Here is a 25,426-nt window from a genome sequence, read left to right as displayed (position 1 = left end):
CTGGTCTCCCCAGGACTCTGCACTCACTATATCTGGTCTCCCCAGTACTCTGCATTCACTATATCTGGTCTCCCCAGTACTCTGCATTCACTATATCTGGTCTCTCACAATAAAAAGAACATGAATATTAATAGTCTTCCATAAAGTTTATTTCATATAAAAAAAGCAACATGTCTCAGGGGCTCAAAGTTTTCCCCTTTTATCAAGGCTTGTAAAGTCATAGCGGATTAATAAAAAATGGTCATGGGCTGTAATAACGGAGACAGTGTATAATACATGGTGCTCAAAGAGACCCATGCTGGTGCATCAGTGGTTATGTATTTATATGAGCTTTATCGTGGACTATTGATATTGGTCTGACACTTCCATTGTTGCCACACTTTAGTGATCTCCTCTGGGGTATTTTTTGGGATACCTCTGCCAATAAAGAGCAGCCACTAAGTTTTTTTTTAAATAGTTTATTGAAGTTCAACTCTTTACATCAAAATCAAATACAGAACAGTATCACAATATCTGACAGTAGTACCAACAAAAAATTGTTGCTCATCAAATAATGACCAGCACATCGAGGAACTCCATACAGGATATCCCAATGACAAAACATTGATAGAAAACTGAACATTTTAGGGGGGAACATAGCGAGGATAATAAAGCCCCTACGTTTTTAACACCATACCAAGCAATCCAATATTTCATACCTGCATTCAGCGCTCCTACACAATACAAAAACTGACTAAACAAGTGTGGTCAACAAAAGAGGGCCAATCTATAGTAATATAATAGAATTCTATAATTTATATATTCCAAATGCCTAACAAGCTCATATAGATGGGATGGTCAGGTGTCCACAAACTTGGCCATATAGAGTAGCTATCCATGTTGGGAAAGTCTCTGGTGATGACCCAAAGAAGGAGGTGTGTTGGGAATAAGGCCAAAAACTTTCTCATTTTGCAATTGAATGCAGCAAACACATATAGGTGTGATTCTCAGGTGTCCACAAACTCTTTGCCATATAGTGTCGCTATCAGTCGAGCCCCATATTGTGAAGGTATATAGCGATGACCCAGAGAACAACAAGTGAAAAAGCCTAACTCCTTCCTCCAGGTTTTGGAATGAGCTGTCCAACAAGCTCATATAGGTGCGATGGTCAGGCGTTCACAAACTTTTGGCAATATAGTGTAGCGATCAGAAAGGCCCCATGTTGGGAAGGTCTCTGGTGATGACCCAAAGAAGGTGGTGCGTTGGGAATACGTTGGGAGAACTTATGGGCGGCACAGTGGTGTAGTGGTTAGCACTTTCACCTAGCAGCAAAAGGGTCGCTGGTTCGAATCCCAACCACGACACTACCTGCCTGGAGTTTGCATGCTCTCCCCGTGCCTGCGTGGGTTTCCTCCGGGTACTCCGGTTTCCTCCCACACTCCAAAGACATGCTGGTAGGTTAATTGGATCCTGTATAAAAAATTGGCCCTACTATCTATGTATGAATGTGAGTTAGAGACCTTAGGTTGTAAGCTCCTTGAGGGCAGGGACTGATGTGAATGTGCAATGTATATGTAAAGCGCTGCGTAAATTGACAGCGCTATATAAGAACCTGAAATAAAATAAATAAGAACATATAGTTGTGATGGTCAGGTGTCCACAAACTCTTGGTCATATAGTGTAGCTATCGGTAAACTGGCCCCTATGTTGGGAAAGTATCTGGAGATAAACAACATGTGTTGGGAATAGGACCATCAGCCACCTTCTGGATTTGGAATGGGATATCCCACAAGCTCATATAGGTATGATGGTCAGGTGACCACAAGCATAAGGCCATATAATAAATATATGCATATATACTTACACACATACAGGTGTAAATATAATTAGGTTTCAGCACTGCCTTTTAGCTCTTCTTTTCTTCTGGGCTCTAATCATATTTGTAAAGACACACGTCTATATATAGAGGTTAAGCCAATTAAAACACAACTCCTCAAGTGTGTTAGCTCTGTAATGTGTTGCAGTTAAGTAATTGCATTGGCTTTGCTGCCTTTATATGATAATAATTGGCTCGTTACAGCGCAGTGCTGGAAGCCTTTTGTATCTCTGAGAAGGGGGAAAACAAGTAAGCAGACAGGCAGATAAAGGCATTGAAGCTTTCCATCTGTCGGCGGGACCCTCCTGGGATGCTCTGATTACAGGTTCCTGCATCTCACCGCCTCCTCCTGGCGCACCCATTGATTTCAGATCGTCTTGGTTGGGATGGAGATGAGGGTACCAGCCATGAGATAGAAGCTAATTGCCAAGGAGCCAGAGGTCTGCAGTGGACATGAATAATACAGTAGCGGGATAGGGCCGGGCTCTGTATTCTGGACTTCACACCCTAAAGATAAGGCGAGAGAGTTGGATGAGATGCTTGTACCGCCTGAAGAAAAGGAAGACCATGATTAAGCTAAATTCAGCCACTTTAGATGATAGAATTATCTGGTTAAAGGGAAACTCCCGACAAATGTATCAACAAACCCTTAAGTCAATCAAAGAGAACATGTCACCTTGTTCATTCAGGGTCTCTTTATAACCCATCCAAATACTAACTTCTACTGGCCTTCATGTCACTCCTGTGCTGTTTCTTTCACCCCAACCGCCATAAAATACCCGGTACTTCCAGGTATGGGGGAGTATGTCACCTTCTCCCAAGATGTTGTGTCCAGCCTAATTGCCATCACACATGGTCCAAATAATGGAGGAGGGTGACGACATAGCTTCCTAGACCAGCTGACACCAGGTATTTTGTTGCAGCAAAGGAAGGGGGATACATACTGTTCGGGGCTTGAATGGTCTTGTTTACGTATTCCTTCACAAGTCATGAAAGCATGTCTTAAAAATGGAACCCCCAAAAGTTTTTTTGTTTTTGATGAAGTAGGGAAGGATTCAAACCCGTCAGGTTTTATTACCATCTTTGCCTCTTTTGGAGAGGATTCCCCTAACTTCCTGTGGGATTACCAGGACAGGAAGTGAGTGGAAATCTCCCCCCAGTAGGTAAACAAATAGCAATAAAAAAACGTAAAAGGCATCAAGCATAAAATGTTCGGGGGAAAAAATGTGGCCGTCGTTCTATCGTTACTACTCAAAATCAGTTCTTCTATTCCGTTTATTGATGGACGCAGTGAAGATCAGTAGATCTTGACCCCTAGGTTATAGTGCCATCTGCACGAGTAGGATGCTAGTTACAAAACCTAAAAAGACAGCCTAGGATTGGTGGACAACCCTCCTACTGCTAACACGGCTTCAGTTTTGTGCCCAGTGTCGAGGAGGTCTAGGTCATTAGAATCCATACTGTGATTTTTTTTTTTTTTTCGCCATGATACAATCATTGCTTGTAATAATTAGATCTCGAACGGCTAGAGGAAATGAACAAAATAATTGTATGCCGTGATTTTGGAATGGCTTTACATGGCAACTGAGTCTTTGTGTTTTATTCCAGGATGCTGCTGTTCGGGTTGATGACGATGTTGCTGAGCTGGACGTCTCTGGCACTTGACACCTCTTCGGCTGTGGTAAGTTTCCCATTCCTCTGCGTTCAAGACGTGCAGACATCTTTGGACCCATTCAGTAAGACAGTGTAGAATGAAGAGTTAGGAAGCCCATTGTATCTAAACATATTTTACTTTGGTCAGGTTTAATCAGTTGATCTACACCCTAGCTGGAGGACTCTGGCAGCTGTGACAGTGTCCTTTAAGAAGGACTTCTCAATTTTTTCAGCAATTAAAGGCAGTGAAGAAGTGAGCCTCGTGGTACGCGGGGCTGGTCTCTGCAGCCTCGTGGTACGCGGGGCTGGTCTCTGCAGCCTCGTGGTACGCGGGGCTGGTCTCTGCATCCTCGTGGTACGCGGGGCTGGTCTCTGCATCCTCGTGGTACGCGGGGATGGTCTCTGCATCCTCGTGGTACGCGGGGATGGTCTCTGCATCCTCGTGGTACGCGGGGATGGTCTCTGCATCCTCGTGGTACGCGGGGATGGTCTCTGCATCCTCGTGGTACGCGGGGATGGTCTCTGCATCCTCGTGGTACGCGGGGATGGTCTCTGCATCCTCGTGGTACGCGGGGATGGTCTCTGCATCCTCGTGGTACGCGGGGCTGGTCTCTGCATCCTCGTGGTACGCGGGGCTGGTCTCTGCATCCTCGTGGTACGCGGGGCTGGTCTCTGCATCGTCGTGGTACGCGGGGCTGGTCTCTGCATCCTCGTGGTACGCGGGGCTGGTCTCTGCATCGTCGCGGTACGCGGGGCTGGTCTCTGCATCGTCGCGGTACGCGGGGCTGGTCTCTGCATCGTCGCGGTACGCGGGGCTGGTCTCTGCATCGTCGCGGTACGCGGGGCTGGTCTCTGCATCGTCGCGGTACGCGGGGCTGGTCTCTGCATCGTCGCGGTACGCGGGGCTGGTCTCTGCATCGTCGCGGTACGCGGGGCTGGTCTCTGCATCGTCGCGGTACGCGGGGCTGGTCTCTGCATCGTCGCGGTACGCGGGGCTGGTCTCTGCATCGTCGCGGTACGCGGGGCTGGTCTCTGCATCGTCGCGGTACGCGGGGCTGGTCTCTGCATCGTCGCGGTACGCGGGGCTGGTCTCTGCATCGTCGCGGTACGCGGGGCTGGTCTCTGCATCGTCGTGGTACGCGGGGCTGGTCTCTGCATCGTCGTGGTACGCGGGGCTGGTCTCTGCATCGTCGTGGGAGCACGGGGCTGGTCTCTGCATCCTCGTGGTACGCGGGGATGGTCTCTGCATCCTCGTGGTACGCGGGGATGGTCTCTGCATCCTCGTGGTACGCGGGGATGGTCTCTGCATCCTCGTGGTACGCGGGGATGGTCTCTGCATCCTCGTGGTACGCGGGGATGGTCTCTGCATCCTCGTGGTACGCGGGGATGGTCTCTGCATCCTCGTGGTACGCGGGGATGGTCTCTGCATCCTCGTGGTACGCGGGGATGGTCTCTGCATCCTCGTGGTACGCGGGGATGGTCTCTGCATCCTCGTGGTACGCGGGGATGGTCTCTGCATCCTCATGGTATGCGGGGCTGGTCTCTGCATCGTCGTGGGATCGCGGGGCTGGTCTCTGCAGCCTCGTGGTACGCGGGGCTGGTCTCTGCAGCCTCGTGGTACGCGGGGCTGGTCTCTGCAGCCTCGTGGTACGCGGGGCTGGTCTCTGCAGCCTCGTGGTACGCGGGGCTGGTCTCTGCATCCTCGTGGTACGCGGGGCTGGTCTCTGCATCCTCGTGGGACGCGGGGCTGGTCTCTGCATCCTCGTGGGACGCGGGGCTGGTCTCTGCATCCTCGTGGGAGCGCGGGGCTGGTCCCTGCAGCCTCGTGGGAGCGCGGGGCTGGTCCCTGCAGCCTCGTGGGAGCGCGGGGCTGGTCCCTGCAGCCTCGTGGGAGCGCGGGGCTGGTCCCTGCAGCCTCGTGGGAGCGCGGGGCTGGTCCCTGCAGCCTCGTGGGAGCGCGGGGCTGGTCCCTGCAGCCTCGTGGGGCATGTGAGGAGACTTCAGGTGAGTGGACCCAAGAGGATGTCTTTCTTGCTTAGGCAAGAATTAAGAAAGTGGGATTGGGTATCTGTCCAAAAAAAATACCTGCTCAGTGTAAAACAAAAATAAATGCTCAGATGTGTTAAGGGAGGGAGGATAAGGGATAATTCAACTCTAGACTAAAGGCCCATGGTGGGGAGGAGAAGTTGTAGTGGCGGCTAATATAAAAATATACAGCGTACAGAGACAGGCACTCTGCCTGTCTCTGTAGGCCAATTTAGAGAGCATATAATTACCTCCAGTTTCATTATCTAGGATCTGAAAGTAATAATTTTTGAATATGATGCAGAAATATTGCCACTTTGTAAAAGTTGCATTCCCAAGAGCTGCCTGAATCTGCCGCATGTGTCAACAAAGCTCCTGAAAGGGCCATACTGTCAGAAAAGTGTCTTTAGGGCTTTATTGGATTCCCCTGATTCTGAATAAGCATAGGGTTGAGGTTTATGAATTTTTGCTGGTTGATTGTTGGGGTAATCAGTAGAGAATAAAAAAAAAATACAACTGGGATGACTTTAACCCCATAGTGACTGCACAATGCAGCTCACAGCAGAGAGGATCCATGTTTGCAGGAAAATTATGGCAATATGTGGAGGGAAATTTTAACTAACAATCGGTGACGGCATTTTGGTTAAATATTTAAATAATAATGTCTGAATTCATCTGGAAATGAGGGCGCCGTCTCCATGAGACGTATTAAGGGTTTGGGAAGGATCTGTGATTTATACTTTCCGGAGAGGAAGGATGGCATGTCTCTATTAATGTCTCAGCCGCTCTGACATCCCGCTGATGGTCCCTTTTGTTCACGCCCCCCCGGAGTGCCGCGGCTCTTTGTGCAGCATCCCGCGGTGTCGCAGGGTCAGCGTCTAATGGCGGAGATTCACTTTGTCTTCTCAGGAATCTCTCTGGGGGATTTTAAATAGATTACGATGTGTCCATTTAATTCACAATGTCCACTTACTTGTCCTTGATGGTACTTGACTGTGTGTCATCGCCAGAGCAGAACACCCATCTGTTATAATACAAGGTATAAAATATGTCATCGCAAGGCATAAAATCCATAACAAATACAATGTTGCAGTATATAAAATCTGTTCTATTACAATGCTTAAAATCTATTTTAAAAAGTTGCACAAAATCTATTATGACACAAAGTATAAAATATTTTAAGATACAAAAGTATAAAATCGATTTATGATACAAAAGTATAAAATCATTATAATACAGAGTATAAAATCTAGTACAATACAGAGCATAAAATCTATTATAGTACAGAGTATAAAATCTATTATAGTACAGAGTATAAAATCTATTATAGTAAAGAGTATAAAATCTATTATAATAAAGAGTATAAAATCTATTATAATAAAGAGTATAAAATCTATTATAATAAAGAGTATAAAATCTATTATAATAAAGAGTATAAAATCTATTATAATAAAGAGTATAAAATCTATTATAATAAAGAGTATAAAATCTATTATAATAAAGAGTATAAAATCTATTATAATAAAGAGTATAAAATCTATTATAATAAAGAGTATAAAATCTATTATAATAAAGAGTATAAAATCTATTATAGTACAGAGTATAAAATCTATTATAATGAAGAGTATAAAATTTATTATAATGAAGAGTATAAAATTTATTATAATGAAGAGTATAAAATCTATTATAATAAAGAGTATAAAATCTATTATAGTACAGAGTATAAAATCTATTATAATGAAGAGTATAAAATTTATTATAATGAAGAGTATAAAATTTATTATAATGAAGAGTATAAAATTTATTATAATGAAGAGTATAAAATGTATTGTAATAAAAGAGTATAAAAATCTATTCCAAAATAAAAGTATAAAATCTATAATAATACAGAGTATAAAATCTCATACAAAATAAAAGTATAAACACAGTACTGTGGGGGGACCCCAAGGTGGCAGGAAGGTGGCTCGCTGCAGTATTGTAATAAAGGGTCCCACAATAAGAGTAAAAGGCCCCGGGGGGGCCCTTTATGGTTTCTTCCACCAGAGCCCTTAAGATTATAGTTGCGCCTCTAACTCACCCCCTGCACCCCTTGTATCTATGCAGTAGTAGTGTTGTCACCCCAGAACACAAAGTACATAAGGATTATGGTCCTCCCGCCACTCCTCATATCCACAACCCAGGTTATCATATTTGATACATTTTATTTATTTAATAAAAATACAAACTTTCCCCCTTTTTTTTTTTTTTTATTCTCTGTTGCATCTTAGTGCTGCTTATCTCCTGCAGCCTCTTTGCAGTCAGCTCCTGTCTGCATGCGCTCATGGCATTTCTAAAGGGCGAGTTTCCTAATGGTGACAACAGTGGACCATGCCTGCACCCTGGGTATAAGCACAGCTGCTTATTGTCTACATTGGAAGTGACAGGGTGACAACACAGGTGCACCATTGGGAGACAAGAACAGAGCGTTGTCACCCCATAACAGGAAGTGCTTGTACCAGGTCCTTTATGTCAGGATCACCGGGGATTATTTTAAGCCTGCAGATGTAAAAATCGTAGAAAATGACTTTTGATAGGACATGAGCTGGCTAAAGCTTATATACACATTTTATTGAATGAATTTACATTCATGTCATTTCAAAGGTCGTTTTCATTTCTTTGAAATCTGCAGCTTTCAATAAACGAATCCCTAGTGATCCTGCCATGATGGTGCTTGTTAAGGCACTTCCTGTTATAGGATGACAACCCCCCTGTCCCTGTTTTCTAACCATATTCCTGGGTGGTCACCCTGTCACATAGGCTTCTGTGTCAACCCAGCCATGGTCCACTGTAGTCACCATCATGAAACCCGCATTTAAATATACTTCTAATTCTACTGTATTACTTTAAAATTTATTTTCCTATTTGCCCATATCCAAATTTAAGGTACGCACGGCGTGCACCAAGTAATGTACAGACGGCGTTTGTACCTAATAAAAGGAAAGCATCCGATGTTATACCTCCTGCCCCTCCATCTTCTGTTCCCTGAGATGCGGTTAGAGGAAGATAAATGAGATTTGTTCTCAGGCCCCATCTGTGGCCCGGGATCTCCCGCGTTCCTCTGAGTGGATTGTGTCACCCCAGGGCCGCGCATTGCAAGCCGCTATTGCGCTAATTGAGCCCCCACGTGCTGCCACCTCCCCGGGAACTCGGCAAGGACCATCTGGGTGAGAAGCCTTGAATCTTATTGATTGTACGTAAAACCTTTAGCTGGTAATACATCACTTAGATTATCAATTAACTGATTAGAGCGCCGGGGACACTTCCACAAAGGGCGCTGCCTGTCATGTGTCATTGAAAGGAGCCTTTACCACTGAGTATGATTATTGCCCATTTTAAACCTCAGGAAAGGGTTGAGTGAGGCTCTGCAAATGTTGGCGGTCAGCCTACGCCTATGTAAGTTCTGATGTTTTAAATTATATATAAAGCCAAAACCCTTTTTTTTTTTTTCTTCATTTTGAATAAAGTATCTAAAGGTTATAACCCCCTGTTTTTTTTTTTTCCCATTGGGGTGATTCCCCTTTACTTCCTGTCCTGTAGACTCAACAGGAAGTGAGAGGAAATCCCTCCATCCCCATTGAAAGATTTCCCCTCTCTTCCTGTTTTGGTGGCAGCTCGAAATTTCGGATTTTCCCAAATAGTTTTCTTTGTCCTTGTGCACTTTAGATACACTCTAAACACAATGCACCTCAGCAGCCAATAGAGGTGCCCACATTGCACTATAGCAGGGGCATAGATTTGTTTTTCATTTTTTTTCCCCCCTGGGGGGTTTCAACTCTCTGATATTAGAAAATTTGAAGTCACTCTTGGACACCTAGAATAGAAAAATGAGGAGGTGCGCACAGCATGCCGTAGCAAAATTGCATTTGTTCTGGAACTACAGAATGCAGGGGTCAGACTCCCGTAATGCACAGAAAGTGCAGGTGTCTTGAGCATGTATTATACAGAGTGCAGGGGTCAGGAGTATGTAATGTACATAGTGTAGGGGTCAGGGGTATGTAATGTACAGAGTGTAGAGGCCAGGAGTATGTTATGTACAGAGTGTAGAGGCCAGGAGTATGTAATGTACTCACTTCAGGGGCCAGGTGTATTTTCTGAACATAGTGCAGGGGTCAGGTATATCTAATGTACTTAATGCGGGGGCCAGGAGTATGTAATGTACAGGGTGCATAAGTCAGAAGTATATGCAGCCCAGCACATCACCACCCATGATTAATTTCACAGCCATCTCCTTTTGCAATATGTACATACTGTAGTGCAGGGGCCAAGTGTATTTACTGTACAAATTGCAAGGGTTGGGTGTATGTAATGTGTATAGTGTAGGAGCCAGGAGTATGTAATGAATAGAGTGCACGGGTCAGGTGTATGTAATGTACATAGTGTAGGGGACAGGTGTATGTAATGTACAGAGTGTAGAGGCCAGGAGTATGTGGTGTACAAACTTTAGGGGCCAGGTGTATTTCCTAAACATAGTACAGGTGTCAGGTGTATGTAATGTACTGAATGCGAGGGCCAGGAGTATGTAATGTAGAGTGCAGAAGTCAGAAGTATATGTAGCGGAGCACACAGCACCACCTATGAATAATTTACATTAAATTATGTAATTTGCATGTAAATTACATAGTGCAGTGGCCAAGTGTATTTACTGTACATGGGTGCAGGGGTCAGGTGTATGTATCGTATAGAGTGCAGAGAACAGATGTATATGCAGCTCAGCACACAGCACCACCCATGATTCATTTTACCGTCATCTCCTTTTACATAGTACGGTAGGTACTTACAATGTATACATATAGATATAGATAAAGGTGTGTGTGTATATATATATATATATATATATATATATATATATATATATATATATATGTATATGTATGTATGTGTATATATATATATATATATATATATATATATATATATATATATATATATATATATATATATATAATATATGCACACACAAATTGTATCTACACTGCAGCACATGAGTTAAATGGTCAGCCTATTACTGCAGCTGAATGAACTGCACATGATAATCCCATGATACTCAATATGTAGTTATTTTTGTTGTACAGTTGCTGCTAAATTTAGGTTGTGTTTGTTAGTTGAACCCCAGGCCAGGATTAATGAGGCCTTTATCATCACTTACATAAGCCACTTGTAAGTGCCGTGCACAGGTCCTCAATCTTCACCTAAAATGTTACTTTAAAGCCCAACTCCAGGCTGGCCACAGAAGCCCAATGTGCCCCCTCAGCAGATATTAAATCTAGTTTTTCTTTCATTGACTGACACAGCTCCCGATATCCATAACCATTGGGTTATACTGCCCCCTACATGAGTAGGACACTAAGCAGAAAATCATTCTGGCTACACCAATGGGCAGTCCCTGGGGGTATACTCCCTTTCTCTGCTATTGCCACTCAGTTTTTTTTCTGCCTAGTCAGGAGTAAGGACCTATTTCTTTTTTAGATAGAATTTTTTTTTCCTCCTGGATTTTTTCCTGTGAGATCTACAATCCGCTACCGGACTGGGCTAAATAATCTAGATCTAGATCCAGGGGGGTCACCACAGTCTGGCCAGCACGCGCACGCAGACCTCAGCTCTGCGCTAGGTTGGCCGTGACCTAGCCCCACTGGTTGGGGGCTGCCCTGCGAGTTAAACGCCTCGCGAGGTTGCATACGACCGGGTCTCAGCCCGAGTCGCAGCGTTCCTCCTGGCCGACAGCCCCCTCCATTTCGATGAAGAGGGGTTCTGTCTGGAGTGGAGCCTGCCTGGCTCCTGGAGGGGTTTGGGGTGGACGTGAGCCCTTCCTTGGTACGGTTGAACCCCCAGGTGCCCCTCCTTTCCACAGGCACCTCCCCCGCCCCTCCACGCTTGGGCTGTTTGGGTGGTCTGGCCACTTTCCTGGAATGGGGGCAGGGCGCTAACTAGCGATGGAGGTCGGGGGAGTGTGCTGCCGGCGACTGGACGATCCACTGTGCGGGGGGGAGGTGTACCTGGTGGGGGCTACTGCCAGGGCCCCCTATCCTGCCTGGATCTGTCCTTGAGCCCTGGTCTCCTTCCTGGGTCCCTGCAAGCCTCGTGGTACCACACGGGGCCACCATTTGTTGTAGCCTGTATTTTTCTATACACGGCGACCATGTTTGTGTAATCTGCCGGCCATTTTGTTGTGCTTTGCCATTGGAAATAGCTGCGGCCATGACAGTGGAGCCCTGTGGGTGGCGATTTCGGCAGTGGGAGCCCCTCCTCATCCCCTGGTGCTGACTCCTGGATCATTCTACTTCCTGATCATCACCCGTGTAGTGCAGATTCCCCTGGTAGCTGCAGGTGCCTGTTTCTGTGAGTGGTGAGTCTGGTGGGGTCCTCTCCCTCTCTGCTGAGGATCGCTTGGTGCTTTGTGCCTGGGGACCCCAGCACAATGGGGGTTGCCCTTAGTGATTTACACTTTTTGTGGGGTCCCCCGGTGACTCATGGAGTCTTTGAAGCATGTTTCCCCACCTGATCCCCTCTCTGAGGCTGCCGGGCCCTCCCAGTCCCAACCATCCATCCCTTGTGTCCACGGTGGAGGTGGCTCGTGGGCGAAAGGCTACCAAAAAGCACCCCCTGCCTCATCTGTTTCATCAGATCCTGAATCTGATAAGACAGCCGCAGAAGTGGGTCACCCTGCTGGGTCTGCAACCACATGCCTGGAACCCTCTGATATTGAGGATGATTCCTCTACGTCTGTGATCGCGCACGATAAGGCGCTGGTGGATGCACTGATTGTATCTGTATGTGAGACCCCAAAGCTGGACAACGCAGCTGAAGCTGCAATGGAGGTGCAGGTGGCCTTTGGCACTCGCAAGCCATCCAAAGCGGCAAAGGTGTTTCCTTTCCCTGCCTATTTTGACAGAATTGTCGCTAAAGAGTGGGGAAGATCAAAGCATCCCCGTGGGGTCCCTAAGCGTTTTACAAGGCGTTACCCCTATGAGGAGTCCCTTCTTAACCCCTATGAGGAGTCCCTTCTTAAAAAGTGGACTGTGCCACCAGTGATGGACCCTCTGGTTTCCAGATTAAACAAGGCAACCGTGATTCCAGTTGAAGAGTCCCTGGCCTTTAAGGATCCGGCTGACTGGAAGGTGGAGGTTGTGGCCCCCACTATGTATACTCTGGCTGGTTCGGCAATGAGGCCGGTTTTCACCATTGCCCTAGTGACGCAAACTATGACCAAGTGGGTTAATCTCCTGCACCGTGACCTTGAGGGGTAACAGCTCCCCCCTGCCTTTGCTGAGCTGGCGGACCAGCTGGTCCAGGGGCTTTCCTGGCTGGCCTCTCTGTTTTGTCCGTTATCCTTCGCCGTGTCTTTTGGCTCAAATGCTGGTCTACGGATCAGACTTCAAAAAAGGCCTTGACTGATCTTCCTATTTGGAGCTACCCTGGATGACATCATTAAAGGTCTCAGAGGGGGGAAGAGTACTTTTCTTCTGCAGGCTACTAAGGGCAAGGAACCTTGTCGTAGATGTGGGCCTTCCTGCCCACCTTTTATAAGAAGTTTTTTCGTCCCTCTGGGTCGACTGACAAGGGCTCAAAGCCTTTCAGGGCCTCTTCTGGAGGATCCAAATGAACCTGGTCTGGCAAGCCAAGATTGGGCTTCTCCAGACCTGTGGACAAGGCTCCTTATGCATGAAGGTGCGCCCTCAGCCATATCAAAGGTGGGGGGACATCTTCGCTGGTTTCCGGACCCGTGGACTTCCCGGGTGCAAGACAAGTGGGTCCACAAGGTTTTTTGCTCCGGCTACAAGATCAAGTTTCGCTCTTGTCCCCCGGCAAGGTTTTTTCCTACCAACTTGCACCTGTCCCCTGTCCGCTTACAGGGCCTGTTTGGGGCGGTTCAACATCTGTGATTGTCCCGGTTTCCGACTTGAAAACATTTTTAAGGTTTTTAGTCAAAACTGTTCAGAGTCCCCAGGAAGGAAGGCCAAGTGCGTCCAATCCTGGACCTCAAGGCGCTAAACTGTGAGTACAGGAGTTCAGAATGGAGTCCATTCGAACGTTGGTAGCATCCCTGTGTCAGGGGGATTTCTTCGCTTCTAACAATATCAAGGATGCCTACCTTCATATTCCAAAATGTGCCAGTTACCAGCATTTTCTCTGCTTTGCTTTAGGAGAGGAACATTATCAGTTTGCGGCGTTACCCTTTGGTCTCGCATCTGCTCCTTTGGTCTTCACAAAAGTGTAACTGTGCATGGTAGCCAATTAGCTTCTCCCTTCAGCTTGCTCAGTCAAGCTTTGACAATAAAACCCGGAAGCTGGTTGGCTTTTATGAGGGGCTGCACTAGATTTTGCACTCGCCAGTTTTAGTAAATCAACCCCTACGTGTAAGCATAATCCAGTGCAGACCGGATCAGAGCTATCCTAATGCTCAGCCCTTCACTGCTCGATCTGGGATCAATTTCAAGGAGAGCAGAAAATATCACCCGATTTGTTTTTCTATAAATAATATTGATCAAGGACACTGAAATGCTGATGAGCGGTAATTTTATAGGTGACGACGGTATCTGGTATGGTATTCTGAATATGGTAAGTGGGAAACTAAAACTGTAAACTTTATTTTATATCTGAGTGTAAGGAATCGGATACATAGGTATCCATGTATAAAGTGTCTCTGGGGGTCATTTTTTTTTTTTTGGGGGGTCATTTTTATTCGTCCTTATCATAGTTGCTCATTATTTCATCCGCAGTCTCTGCTTCATTTTTTTATGGCTTTAAGGGAATCTCCACATTCACATGGGTGGATGTCTCTAATAGGCCCATTGATTTGATGTACTCTATATTGTCAAAAGTATTGGGACGCCTGCCTTTACCCTTTGCAGCTATAACAGCGTCAACTCTTCTGGGAAGGCTGTCCACAAGGTTTAGGAGTGTGTCTATAGGAATGTTTCACCATTCTTCCAGAAGTGCATTTGTGAGGTCAGGCACTGATGTTGGACAAGAAGGTCTGGTTTGCAGTCTCTAATTCATCCCAATTCTATTGGGTTGAGGTCTGGACTCTGTGCAGGCCAGTCAAGTTCCCCCACTTCAAACTCGCTCATCCGTGTCTTTATGGACCTTGCTTTGTGCACTGGTCCAAATCATTTGGTGGATGGGGATTATGGGCTGGGGTTGTTTTTAGGAGTTGGGTTTTGGCCCTTAGTTCCAGTGAAGGGAACTCTTATGGCGTCAGCATACCAAGACATGTTGGACAATTTCATGCTCCCAACTTTGTGGGAACAGTTTGGGGATGGCCCCTTCCTGTTCCAACATGACTGCGCACCAGTGCACAAAGCAAGTTCTATAAAGACATGGATGAGCGAGTTTGTGGTGAAGGAACTTGACTGGCCTGCACAGCGTCCTGACCTCAACCCAATAGAACACCTTTGGCATGAATTGGAGCAGAGACTGATAGCCAGGCCTTCTCGTGCATCATCAGTGCCTCTTACAAATGCGCTTCTGGAAGAATGATCAAACATTCCCATAGACACACTCCTAAACCTTGTGGACGGCCTTCCCAGAAGAGTTGAAGCTGTTATAGCTGCAAAGGGTGGGCCAACTCAATATTGAACCCTACGGACTAAGACTGGGATGCCAATAAAGTTCATGTGTGTGTAAAGGCAGGCGCCCCAATACTTTTGTCAATATAGTGTATACCATATTCTAAAAAAATACAGTTTTTTGTCCTTTTTAATTCCTTATATGATTCTGTATCTGCAGATTTATCTTTTTGTGGGTGAAACTCTTACTTAGACCAGCTCAGAACTTCCACAAAGCATTTTTTTTTCCAGGGGGTTTTGCAAGCAGATGGGGTGGCAAAGCAGTGCAGTAAAGGTTTATATTGGACATGAATTTAATAATTGAAGGTTTCCCATCTTATGGAACACTTAAAGATTTACTTTTTGTCTTAAATGCCTCCTGGAAAAATAGCATTGTCCTTCCCTGGTCCTTAATTATCTGCTGGGTATCTGCAGGATGGGATCATCTAAGGCAAGGATTCTCTACCTTTGTGAGATTAGGGCATGGGAAACTATTTCAAAAAGTTTTTATGCCCAATCAGTAAGAAGAAAAAGTTTGTACTTCCAGATTCTAGGATTATGATAGATAGGATTATGTAGAGTATACCGTGCAGGGGTCAGGACTATGTATTTACACTGGTGGTAACTGTACCCCCTTATACTGGTGGTCCGCACATCCCTTGAACCTGGTGACCAGGGTGCCCCCTTACGCTGGTGGCCAGGGTGCCCCCTTACGGTGGTGGCCAGGGTGCCCCCTTACGCTGGTGGCCAGGGTGCCCCCTTACGCTGGTGGCCAGGGTGCCCCCTTACGCTGGTGGTCAGGGTGCCCCCTTACGCTGGTGGTCAGGGTGCCCCCTTACGCTGGTGGTTAGGGTGCCCCCTTACGCTGGCGGTCAGGGTGCCCTTTTACCCTGGAAGTTATTTGCGCACCCTTTTGCTGGTGGTAGGCATTCCCCCCCTTACACTAGTTTCTGGTACACCACCTTACCCTGGTGGTCAGCATGCCCCCTTATGCTGGTGGTCACCGCGTCCCTTTAAGCTAATTGCCAGTGTGCCTCCCTTTTTCTCTATGGCTAAGCCCAGTCAGGGTGAAATGCGTCACTGGTTGATCTATGCAATGTCCCTAATTTTGCTTTTAACGCAGGAGCACAACGGCGGGACCGGGACAGAGCATTGTCACCCTTTACAGAAAATGCCTGCAGAAGAACCTTCATGGCAGGATCACTGGGGTTATTCCAATGAAATCTGCAGATTTAATAGGATTTTAAATGACTTCTGAAATGACATTAACATGTCAAAGCTTGCATGAGATTTTTGATTGCATACATTTTAAGTCTCGCGGCGCTGGAAAATGCATTTATCAAGTGTGGCGCCCTCTAAGTGAGGAGGGCAATCTGCAATGTTCAGCCTCAAAAATTTTTACAGGAACTGTCTGCGTCCCTTTACTGTCTGCACCAATATAACACGGTGACCGTGAAACTGGCGGCCACTGACTCTGCTGCCAGGTGCATTGCAGCATATCCAATCCCCCTACTCATTGCTAATTGAATCTCCCCGGCCTTCCCGAGCCCAGACATGGGTCTCAGGTCTGATTCATGTCTAATCTGTCTGTGCCGTGTCGGTAGAAGATTGGAGCTGTTAGAGGGGGGGGGGGGGGGGGGAATGAATTATGACACTGAGGGAAACCAACTGACAAGTGCCAGGAAAATCTGAATGGAGGAGGAATTAAAAGAAAAACACTCGGGGACCACTCAGACATAGGGACTGAAAATGCTGGCTGCCTGGCTCTCATGCTGCTCCTCTTCATTAGGAACTTGACTGACCTGGCACAAGTAGGCAGATCAGCTCCTTTTTTTTTTTTTTTTTTTTATTTATTGATCGGTGAGCATAGTCCAGCTCAATATCTTGGAAAGTGTCCAAGCCAGAGGGTAAGAATAGCTGCCAGTCAACTAGCATTTCCTCAAAGGTTTCTGCTAAAGAGGCCCTGTCACAAAGCAAAACACAGGAGTAGTGGGGGAGGGGTGAACAGAGTGCTCGACAGAGCATACACATCAATTTTAATGATACGGATATTTAATAGGACCCTTTTTACTTTTTGTAGCGGTTTTAAAATGAGGTTCAAAAAAAAAAAAAAAAGTCTGCATTAGTCAGAGGAGGGACATCCCTCCCTCGTCTCTGCTAGCAAAGAGAGAAACATTTTTTATTTATTTATTTATTTTTTTTTACACATTTTTATTTCTAAAGCCTTCTTATTACATACAGAAAGGAGAATGATATCAAAAAATGTACGTTCAAGAGAGAAAATTCTAGACGTGTGAGATTTTGTTTTGTTCATAATCAAAATTGGGGCAAAATTTTCGTTATTCTGAGATTCTGTTGCACCCGAATTTGAGATTTACAATAGTAAAGAATTTCAACGAATCCGAAATAAACTATACCGAAACAAATTTTTCAAATTTTGAAAAATGAGTATGAATTTGAAATAGAAACAACATATTGCAATAAATACGGCAAGCAATAAAAGTGAAATAGGATGATGATTTCTACCTAGGCTGCTTTATAGAATAAAATAAAACAGAATAGAAAATAAAGCAACAGAATAAAAGAATAAAACTGAATAGAAAATAAAGCAATAGAATAAAACGGAATAGAAATATGAGAATAGAATAAAAGAATAGAAGAGAATTAATATAGCTGTTTTTCTGAAATTTGAATTTTAAAATTTGACTTATTTTAAAAATAACGAATATACGAAACTAATTCCAAAAACAAATCATTCTAACAACGAATATGACAAAACAAAAATTATTAACTTGACAAATGAATTTGAAACTAAGAAAAATAAATGATTCCATTGTGCATATCTCTAGTAACTTCATGATTAGCGGATAAACACAATCTGTGTAAAGATAGTGCTGGGCTTTTTGATTTCTTCTTAGGCTGGCCATACACTATACAATTTTCTTATTCAATTTCCTTTAGATTTACCTTAAACTATGTAGTGCAAGGGCCTGCCTGATTGCATACAAATTGAACGTGTTTAGGTTTGACCCTATATTACATGGTTTTGGTAAATCTAAAGGAAAGTTGAACAAGAAAATTGTATAGTGTATGGCCAGCCTTAGAAAGCCCACTGTGCTTTTTTAACCAAGTTTCATAGATGCACCTTGTATTATTTAATGTTTTTATTGAAGTTGTTTTAAATGATACCATATATTTGTGTGTGAACGTGACACTAAAAGGAAGAAAAAAAATTAAAAATAAATATATATATATATATATATATATATATATATATATATATATATATATATATATAAAAAATAAATATGTATATGTGTGTGTGTGTATATATATATATATATATATATATATATATATATATATATGTGTGTGTGTGTATATATATATATATATATAATGTATGTGTGTGTGTATATATATATATTTAATTATTTTTTCTTTTTTTCTTATTCCCATCTATCCCAGTGATCTGGAATGGTAATGTGACGTGTTTGTGTCTTGCAGGGTACCAGTGATTTCTGTGTGGCTCCTGACAAATTCATCATGAATATGACCCAGGATCAGATCAGCGCAGGTAAGGATTAGGCCCCATGATTCGGGATTATAGGCTTATTGACCTTTTTAGCAGTTAGAACCGATGAGAACTCACAAGAACAGTCACATGGCTTAAAATAATGAGCATTATGCCACAGAACACACCAGATGCACTATGACCAAATCTTTATGTGACCCCCCCCCCCCCCCTCCAAATGAGTTTAGGTATCCCCAATTAGGGGCCCGGTAATACAACATCATACAAAGACTTAGGCAATTATGCTCTTCCAACCTTGTAACAGTTTGGTGAAGCCCCTTTTCTGGTCCAGCATGACTGTCCCCAGTGTACAAAGCCAGCTCAATAAAGACATGGTGTGACCAGTTTGGACCAGCTCAGACGTGTGACCAGTTTGGACCAGCTCAATAAAGACATTGTGTGACCAGTTTGGACCAGCTCAATAAAGACATTGTGTGACCAGTTTGGACCAGCTCAATAAAGACACGGTGTGACCAGTTTGGACCAGCTCAATAAAGACATGGTGTAACCAGTTTGGACCAGCTCAATAAAGACACGGTGTGACCAGTCTGGACCAGCTCAGTAAAGACATGGTGTGACCAGTTTGGACCAGCTCAGTAAAAACATGGTGTGACCAGTTTGGACCAGCTCAGTAAAGACATGGTGTGACCAGTTTGGACCAGCTCAATAAAGACATGGTGTGACCAGTTTGGACCAGCTCAGTAAAGACACGGTGTGACCAGTTTGGACCAGCTCAGTAAAGACACGGTGTGACCAGTTTGGACCAGCTCAGTAAAGACACGGTGTGACCAGTTTGGACCAGCTCAATAAAGACACGGTGTGACCAGTTTGGACCAGCTCAATAAAGACATGGTGTGACCAGTTTGGACCAGCTCAATAAAGACATGGTGTGACCAGTTTGGACCAGCTCAGTAAAGACATGGTCTGACCAGTTTGGACCAGCTCAATAAAGACATGGTCTGACCAGTTTGGACCAGCTCAGTAAAGACATGGTGTGACCAGTTTGGACCAGCTCAGTAAAGACACGGTGTGACCAGTTTGGACCAGCTCAATAAAGACACGGTGTGACCAGTTTGGACCAGCTCAATAAAGACATGGTGTGACCAGTTTGGCCCAGCTCAGTAAAGACATGGTCTGACCAGTTTGGACCAGCTCAGTAAAGACATGGTGTGACCAGTTTGGACCAGCTCAATAAAGACATGGTGTGACCAGTTTGGACCAGCTCAGTAAAGACATGGTGTGACCAGTTTGGACCAGCTCAGTAAAGACATGGTGTGACCAGTTTGGACAAGCTCAGTAAAGACATGGTGTGACCAGTTTGGACCAGCTCAGTAAAGACATGGTGTGACCAGTTTGGACCAGCTCAGTAAAGACCTGGTGTGACAAGTTTGGACCAGCTCAATAAAGACATGGTGTGGCCAGTTTGGACCAGCTCAGTAAAGACATGGTGTGACCAGTTTGGACCAGCTCAATAAAGACATGGTGTGACCAGTTTGGACCAGCTCAATAAAGACATGGTGTGACCACTTTGGGCCAGCTCCAAAAAAAGACATGACGAAACGAGAAAAAAACTGCACTAAGATAATAATAAAAATAATCTAAAGCAGCAACTCCGATGTGAGCTAGGCGCAGTGGAAAAGAAAACGGTTGTAAAAAGAGCTACCCTAAACCAGGGGCGTAACTACAGGGGTTGCAGGGGTTGCAATCGCAACCGGGCCCCATGCTCCAGGGGGCCCATGTGGCTCCCCTGTACACCTGAATAGGAGGGGCGGTGGGGGCAGCATGTAGAGAAATCACTGTCCTCCTTTTTCCTTCTCTAGCTGCAGGAGGAAGATGGAGGAGATTGGTTCCTCTGTACGCTGCCCTTTGTACACTTCTCCTATCCAGTATACTTGTGTTCTGCTGTCTCTGGTGTCTCTGGGCCCCTGTGTGCTCCCCTGGTCCCCCCCCCCTTCTGTGCTGCCCCCCCCTTCAGAATTCTTCCTTCCCTCACCGTAATAAAGGGCCCCGCAACTAGAGTAAAGGGCGCCAGGGGTCCAGGGGGCCCTTCATGGTTTCTTGCACCGGGGCCCTGAAGGTTCTAGTTACGCCTCTGCCCTAAACTAACATATAAATACTGTTATAACTAACAAAGAATCAGCAAATATGAGACATTCCAAAAATAGAATCCCAATGTTAAAATTGTCTCAAATGAAGGATAATTAGTCCTTATGGATAAACACAAATAATTATCGCATCACCCTTGAAAAAATATTAAAACAAAGTAAAAAAAATGTAGAAAAAGAAATTCCTCCAGTGTGTTAGGATATCCAATTACCACAAATCGAGTGCAAGCTCCACCTTTTAAATTGCACGCTTATCGGATGGTATGGACCCCCTATCACAGAGGGTCAGACACACTTGTGTCATCCATTGTCTATATATATCTAGCTAGGGTTTATCCATCCACAGTATCTATATATTTAGATAGCGTCCATCCATCCATCCACAGTATCTATATATTTAGATAGGGTCCATCCATCCCTCCACAGTATCTATATATTTAGAGAGGGTCCATCCATCCCTCCACAGTATCTATATATTTAGATAGGGTCCATCCATCCCTCCACAGTATCTATATATTTAGATAGGATCCATCCCTCCACAGTATCTATATATTTAGATAGGATCCATCCCTCCACAGTATCTATATATTTAGATAGGATCCATCCCTCCACAGTATCTATATATTTAGATAGGGTCCATCCATCCCTCCACAGTATCTATATATTTAGATAGGGTCCATCCATCCCTCCACAGTATCTATATATTTAGATAGGGTCCATCTATCCCCCCACAGTATCTATATATTTAGATAGGGTCCATCCATCCATCCACAGTATCTATATATTTAGATAGGGTCCGTCCCTCCACAGTATCTATATATTTAGATAGTTTATCCATCCATCCAAAGTATCTATACATTTAGCTAGGGTTTGTCCATCCATTGTCTCTATATATCTAGCTAAGGCTTACTTATCCATCCATCAACCATATCTATATATCTAGCTAGGGCTTATCCTTCTATCCATAGTATCTGTGTATTTAGATAGGGTTTTAAATATATTGAATCCAACAGTATCTACAGTGGGTACGGAAAGTATTCAGACCCCCTTAAATTTTTCACTCTTTGTTATATTGCAGCCATTTGCTAAAATCATTTAACCGCTTGCCGACTGCGCACAGTATATTTACTGCGGCAGTCGGCCCCGGCCAGGCAGAGTGACGTAGGTCTACGTCGCTCGCCTGTCACTCCTTCCAGAGCCAATAGCGGGCGGGCGCGCGCCCGCCGAGGCGCGCGCCCGCCTCGGCTCGTTCACGGAGGAGTGCGGGAGTGTGACTGGCGGACCCGATGTCCGCCGGTCACACTACGATCGCCGCTACAGCGGGAGAAAGACAGAGCGGCTTGTGTAAACAAGCCACCTGTCAGTTCTCCCTGTGTAAAAGTGAAGATCAAACAGTTCTACTATGTAGAACGGTTGATCTTTGTTTTTACACTAGTAGACCTGTCCCTACACAGTTAGAATCACGCCCCTAGGACACACTTAACCCCTCCCTGTCCAATACTGTTAACCCCTTCCCTGCCAGTGTCATTTTTGCAGTAACAGTGCATATATATAGCACTGATTACTGCAGTAATGTCACTGGTACCCCCAAAAGTGTCAAAAATGTCAGTCAAGGGTCCGATCTGTCCGCCACAATGTCGCAGTACCGCAAAAAAAATCGCAGATCGCCGCCATTACTCGTTAAAAAAAAAAACACCAAAAATGACAAAAATCTTTCCCTTTGTTAGTAAACGCGATAACTTTTGCGCAAACCAATCAAAATACGCTTTTTGCGATTTTTTTTACCAAACATAGGTAGCGTAAAACAAATTGGCTGAAAATTTTAAAAAATTTTGATTTTTACATTTTTTTTGGGGGGAATTTCATATAAAAAAAAGTGAAAAATATTGTTGTTTTTGCAAAAATTACGCTCTTTTTTTGTTTATAGCGCGTGATCAAAAAATCGCACAGGTGATCAAATACCACCAAAAGAAAGCTCTGTTTGTGGGAAAAAAAGGACGTGAAATTCGTTTAGGTACAGCGTCGCACGACCGCGCGATTGTCCGTTAAAGTCACGCAGTAAAAAATCGCAAAATAACCCCTGGTCTTTTAGCAGGAAAATCCTCCGGTGGTAAAGTGGTTAAGTTCATTCTTCTTCCTCATGAATGTACACATAGCACCCCATACTGACAGAAAAACACAGAATTGTTGACATTGTTGCAGATTTATTAAAAAAGAAAAACTGAAATATCACATGGTCCTAAGTATTCAGACCCTTTGCTGTGACACTCATATATTTAACTCAGGTGCTTTCCATTTCTTCTGATCATCCTTGAGATGGTCTACACCAGGCATCACTAAATGGCGGACCGCGGGCCAGGTCCGGCCCCAATCACTCTCTCAACCGGCCCGCAGCGGTCTCGCCATTTAGATGCCTGTTCTTCTCTCAGCTGTCACGCTTTCGCTTTCATCTTCACAGACCCAACTGCGGGAGGCAGGGACAGTTCTGGAGGGAGGGCGGAAGCTAAACAAGCCAGTGATTGGTTGCTAAGATAAAGGGCAGTCCAAGCAACCAATCACCAGTTTGCAGCTTCCGTCTTCTATTCAGAGCTACTGTGCCTCTCGTCCTCCTGTCTGTGTAAGGCAGGGGAAATGTGTGAAGATAGAGAGGTGATGTGTGGCGAGGACGGAGTAGGAGGAAGAATGGACTACAGCAGAACAAGGTGGAGTGTATAAATAGGTCACTATTTTTACAGCATTAGAAAACTATGATCACTGAGTGGGGAGAGATGTTGCAGTGATCACTGTGAAGGAGGTAGTAAGAAGTGATCACTGCTGCTGATTGATGGGAGATCAATGTCTGAACCTGTGTAAACCCTACATCTGGTGCCTGCTATGTCTGCTGTGTGTGATGGTTGCAGGAGACATTGAAAGGGATCAAAATGCTAACTAATTGTCAGCTTGCTATAGTGCTTTTTTTCTCCTATCTCAATCTTAAGTGCAGTCATTGTTTGCTGCCCCCTATTTTATGTTAAGGGGCACACTGATGGGCACAGCAAAATGTGTCCATCAGCATGCCCCTTAAAGTGGTTGTAAACCCCCAAGTAGTGTTTGTATCTAAAGGTAAGCCTATAATAAAGCTTACCTATAGGTACTGTAGATATCTACTAAACTTGCACCGTTTGACGTTATCAGCACATGCGCTCTGAATGAACCCGTGTGCCCTGTGCCATGATTGGCGGCTCCCGGGCGCATGCACAGAAGTGACGTCCTCACTGCTCTGGCCAATCAGGTGGCCAGATGACGCGAACTCGGAAGTAAGACGGCTGAACATGTCAGCCATGTTACCAGTGAGCGAGCGGCGCTGCAGGGGCTTCGTTCTAAGGTAAGTATTTCATAATGAGCTAGTATGCGATGCATACTAGCTCATTATGCCTTTGTCTTCCAGGTTTTTTTTTTCTGAGGTTTACAACCTCTTTAACATAAAATGTACCCATCAGAGTGCCCCTTAACATAAAAAATGGGGCATGCTGATGGGCACATATTATGTAAGTGGGATTGCACTGATGGGCACATGTTAAGGGGGGCACTCTGATGAGGATACCTGAAGTAAGGGGGCACACTGATCTGAATACCGGATCTAAGGTGGCACTGTGATGGCCCCACCTGATGTAAGGGGGCACTCTTAAGAGGACACCTGATGTAAAGGAGCACTCTAACCTTATTCGATGGGTACAAATGATGTAAGGGGGCACTCTGATGATGGCACCTAATGTAAGGGGGCCTTATGATGAAGAAACCTGATGTAAGGGGGGCACTCTGATGGGGACATCTCATATAAGGGGGTACCCTGACAGTGGCAACTGTTTTATGGGGGGACCCAATGTAATGAATCACTCTGGTAGGGGCACCTGATGTAAGGGGGAACACTATTGGGGACAGTTACAGAGTATTACCAGAGCGTGTGGAGAAAACAGTAATAAAAGCATCATAGAGCGTGGCTGTGCCAAAAAAAAGGAAAGTAGAAGCGTACAATCTTTCATGGCACATGCTTGAGATTCGGACCTCGGCCAGAAGAAAATTTTAGTGACCGGACCTCCTTGAATTTTAATTCACTACCCCTGGTCTACACCTTCATTTGAGCCCAGCTGTGTTTGATTATACTGATTGGACTTGATTAGGAAAGCCACACACCTGTCTATATAAGACCTTCCAGATCACAATGCATGTCAGAGCAAATGAGAATCATGAGGTCAAAGGAACTGCCTGAAGAGCTCAGAGACAGAATTGTGGCAAGGCACAGATCTGGCCAAGGTTATAAAAAGATTTCTGCTGCACTTAAGGTTCCTAAGAGCACAGTGGCCTCCATAATCCTCAAATGGAAGACGTTTGGGACGACCAGAACCCTTCCTAGAGCTGGCCGTCCGGCCAAACTGAGCTATCGGGGGAGAAGAGCCTTGGTGAGAGAGGTAAAGAAGAACCCAAAGATCACTGTGGCTGAGCTCCAGAGATGCAGTCAGGAGATGGGAGAAAGTTGTAGAAAGTCAACCATCACTGCAGCCCTCCATCAGTCGGGGTTTTATGGCAGAGTGGCCCGACGGAAGCCTCTCCTCAGTGTAAGACACATGAAAGCCCGCATGGAGTTTGCTAA

At 45.0% G+C, this 25,426-nt stretch overlaps 1 protein-coding gene across 1 annotated transcript in view; it reads left to right on the top strand.

Annotated features, from left to right (window-relative positions):
- TTYH2 (tweety family member 2) overlaps window positions 1–25,426 on the top strand; it is a 120,922-nt gene that overhangs the window by 72,034 nt on the left and 23,462 nt on the right. The window contains exons 6-7 of the mRNA XM_082271810.1: window positions 3,464–3,536; window positions 18,625–18,694. Coding sequence (XP_082127936.1) covers window positions 3,464–3,536; window positions 18,625–18,694 — 143 coding nt within the window. The remainder of the gene's footprint in view (window positions 1–3,463; window positions 3,537–18,624; window positions 18,695–25,426) is intronic.

This window comes from Pelophylax lessonae, assembly GCF_965119305.1.
Source record: "Pelophylax lessonae genome assembly, chromosome: 11".
NCBI lineage: Eukaryota > Metazoa > Chordata > Amphibia > Anura > Ranidae > Pelophylax > Pelophylax lessonae.
Note: the sequence above shows the minus strand (reverse complement) of the source record. Positions and strands in the feature narration are given on the sequence as shown.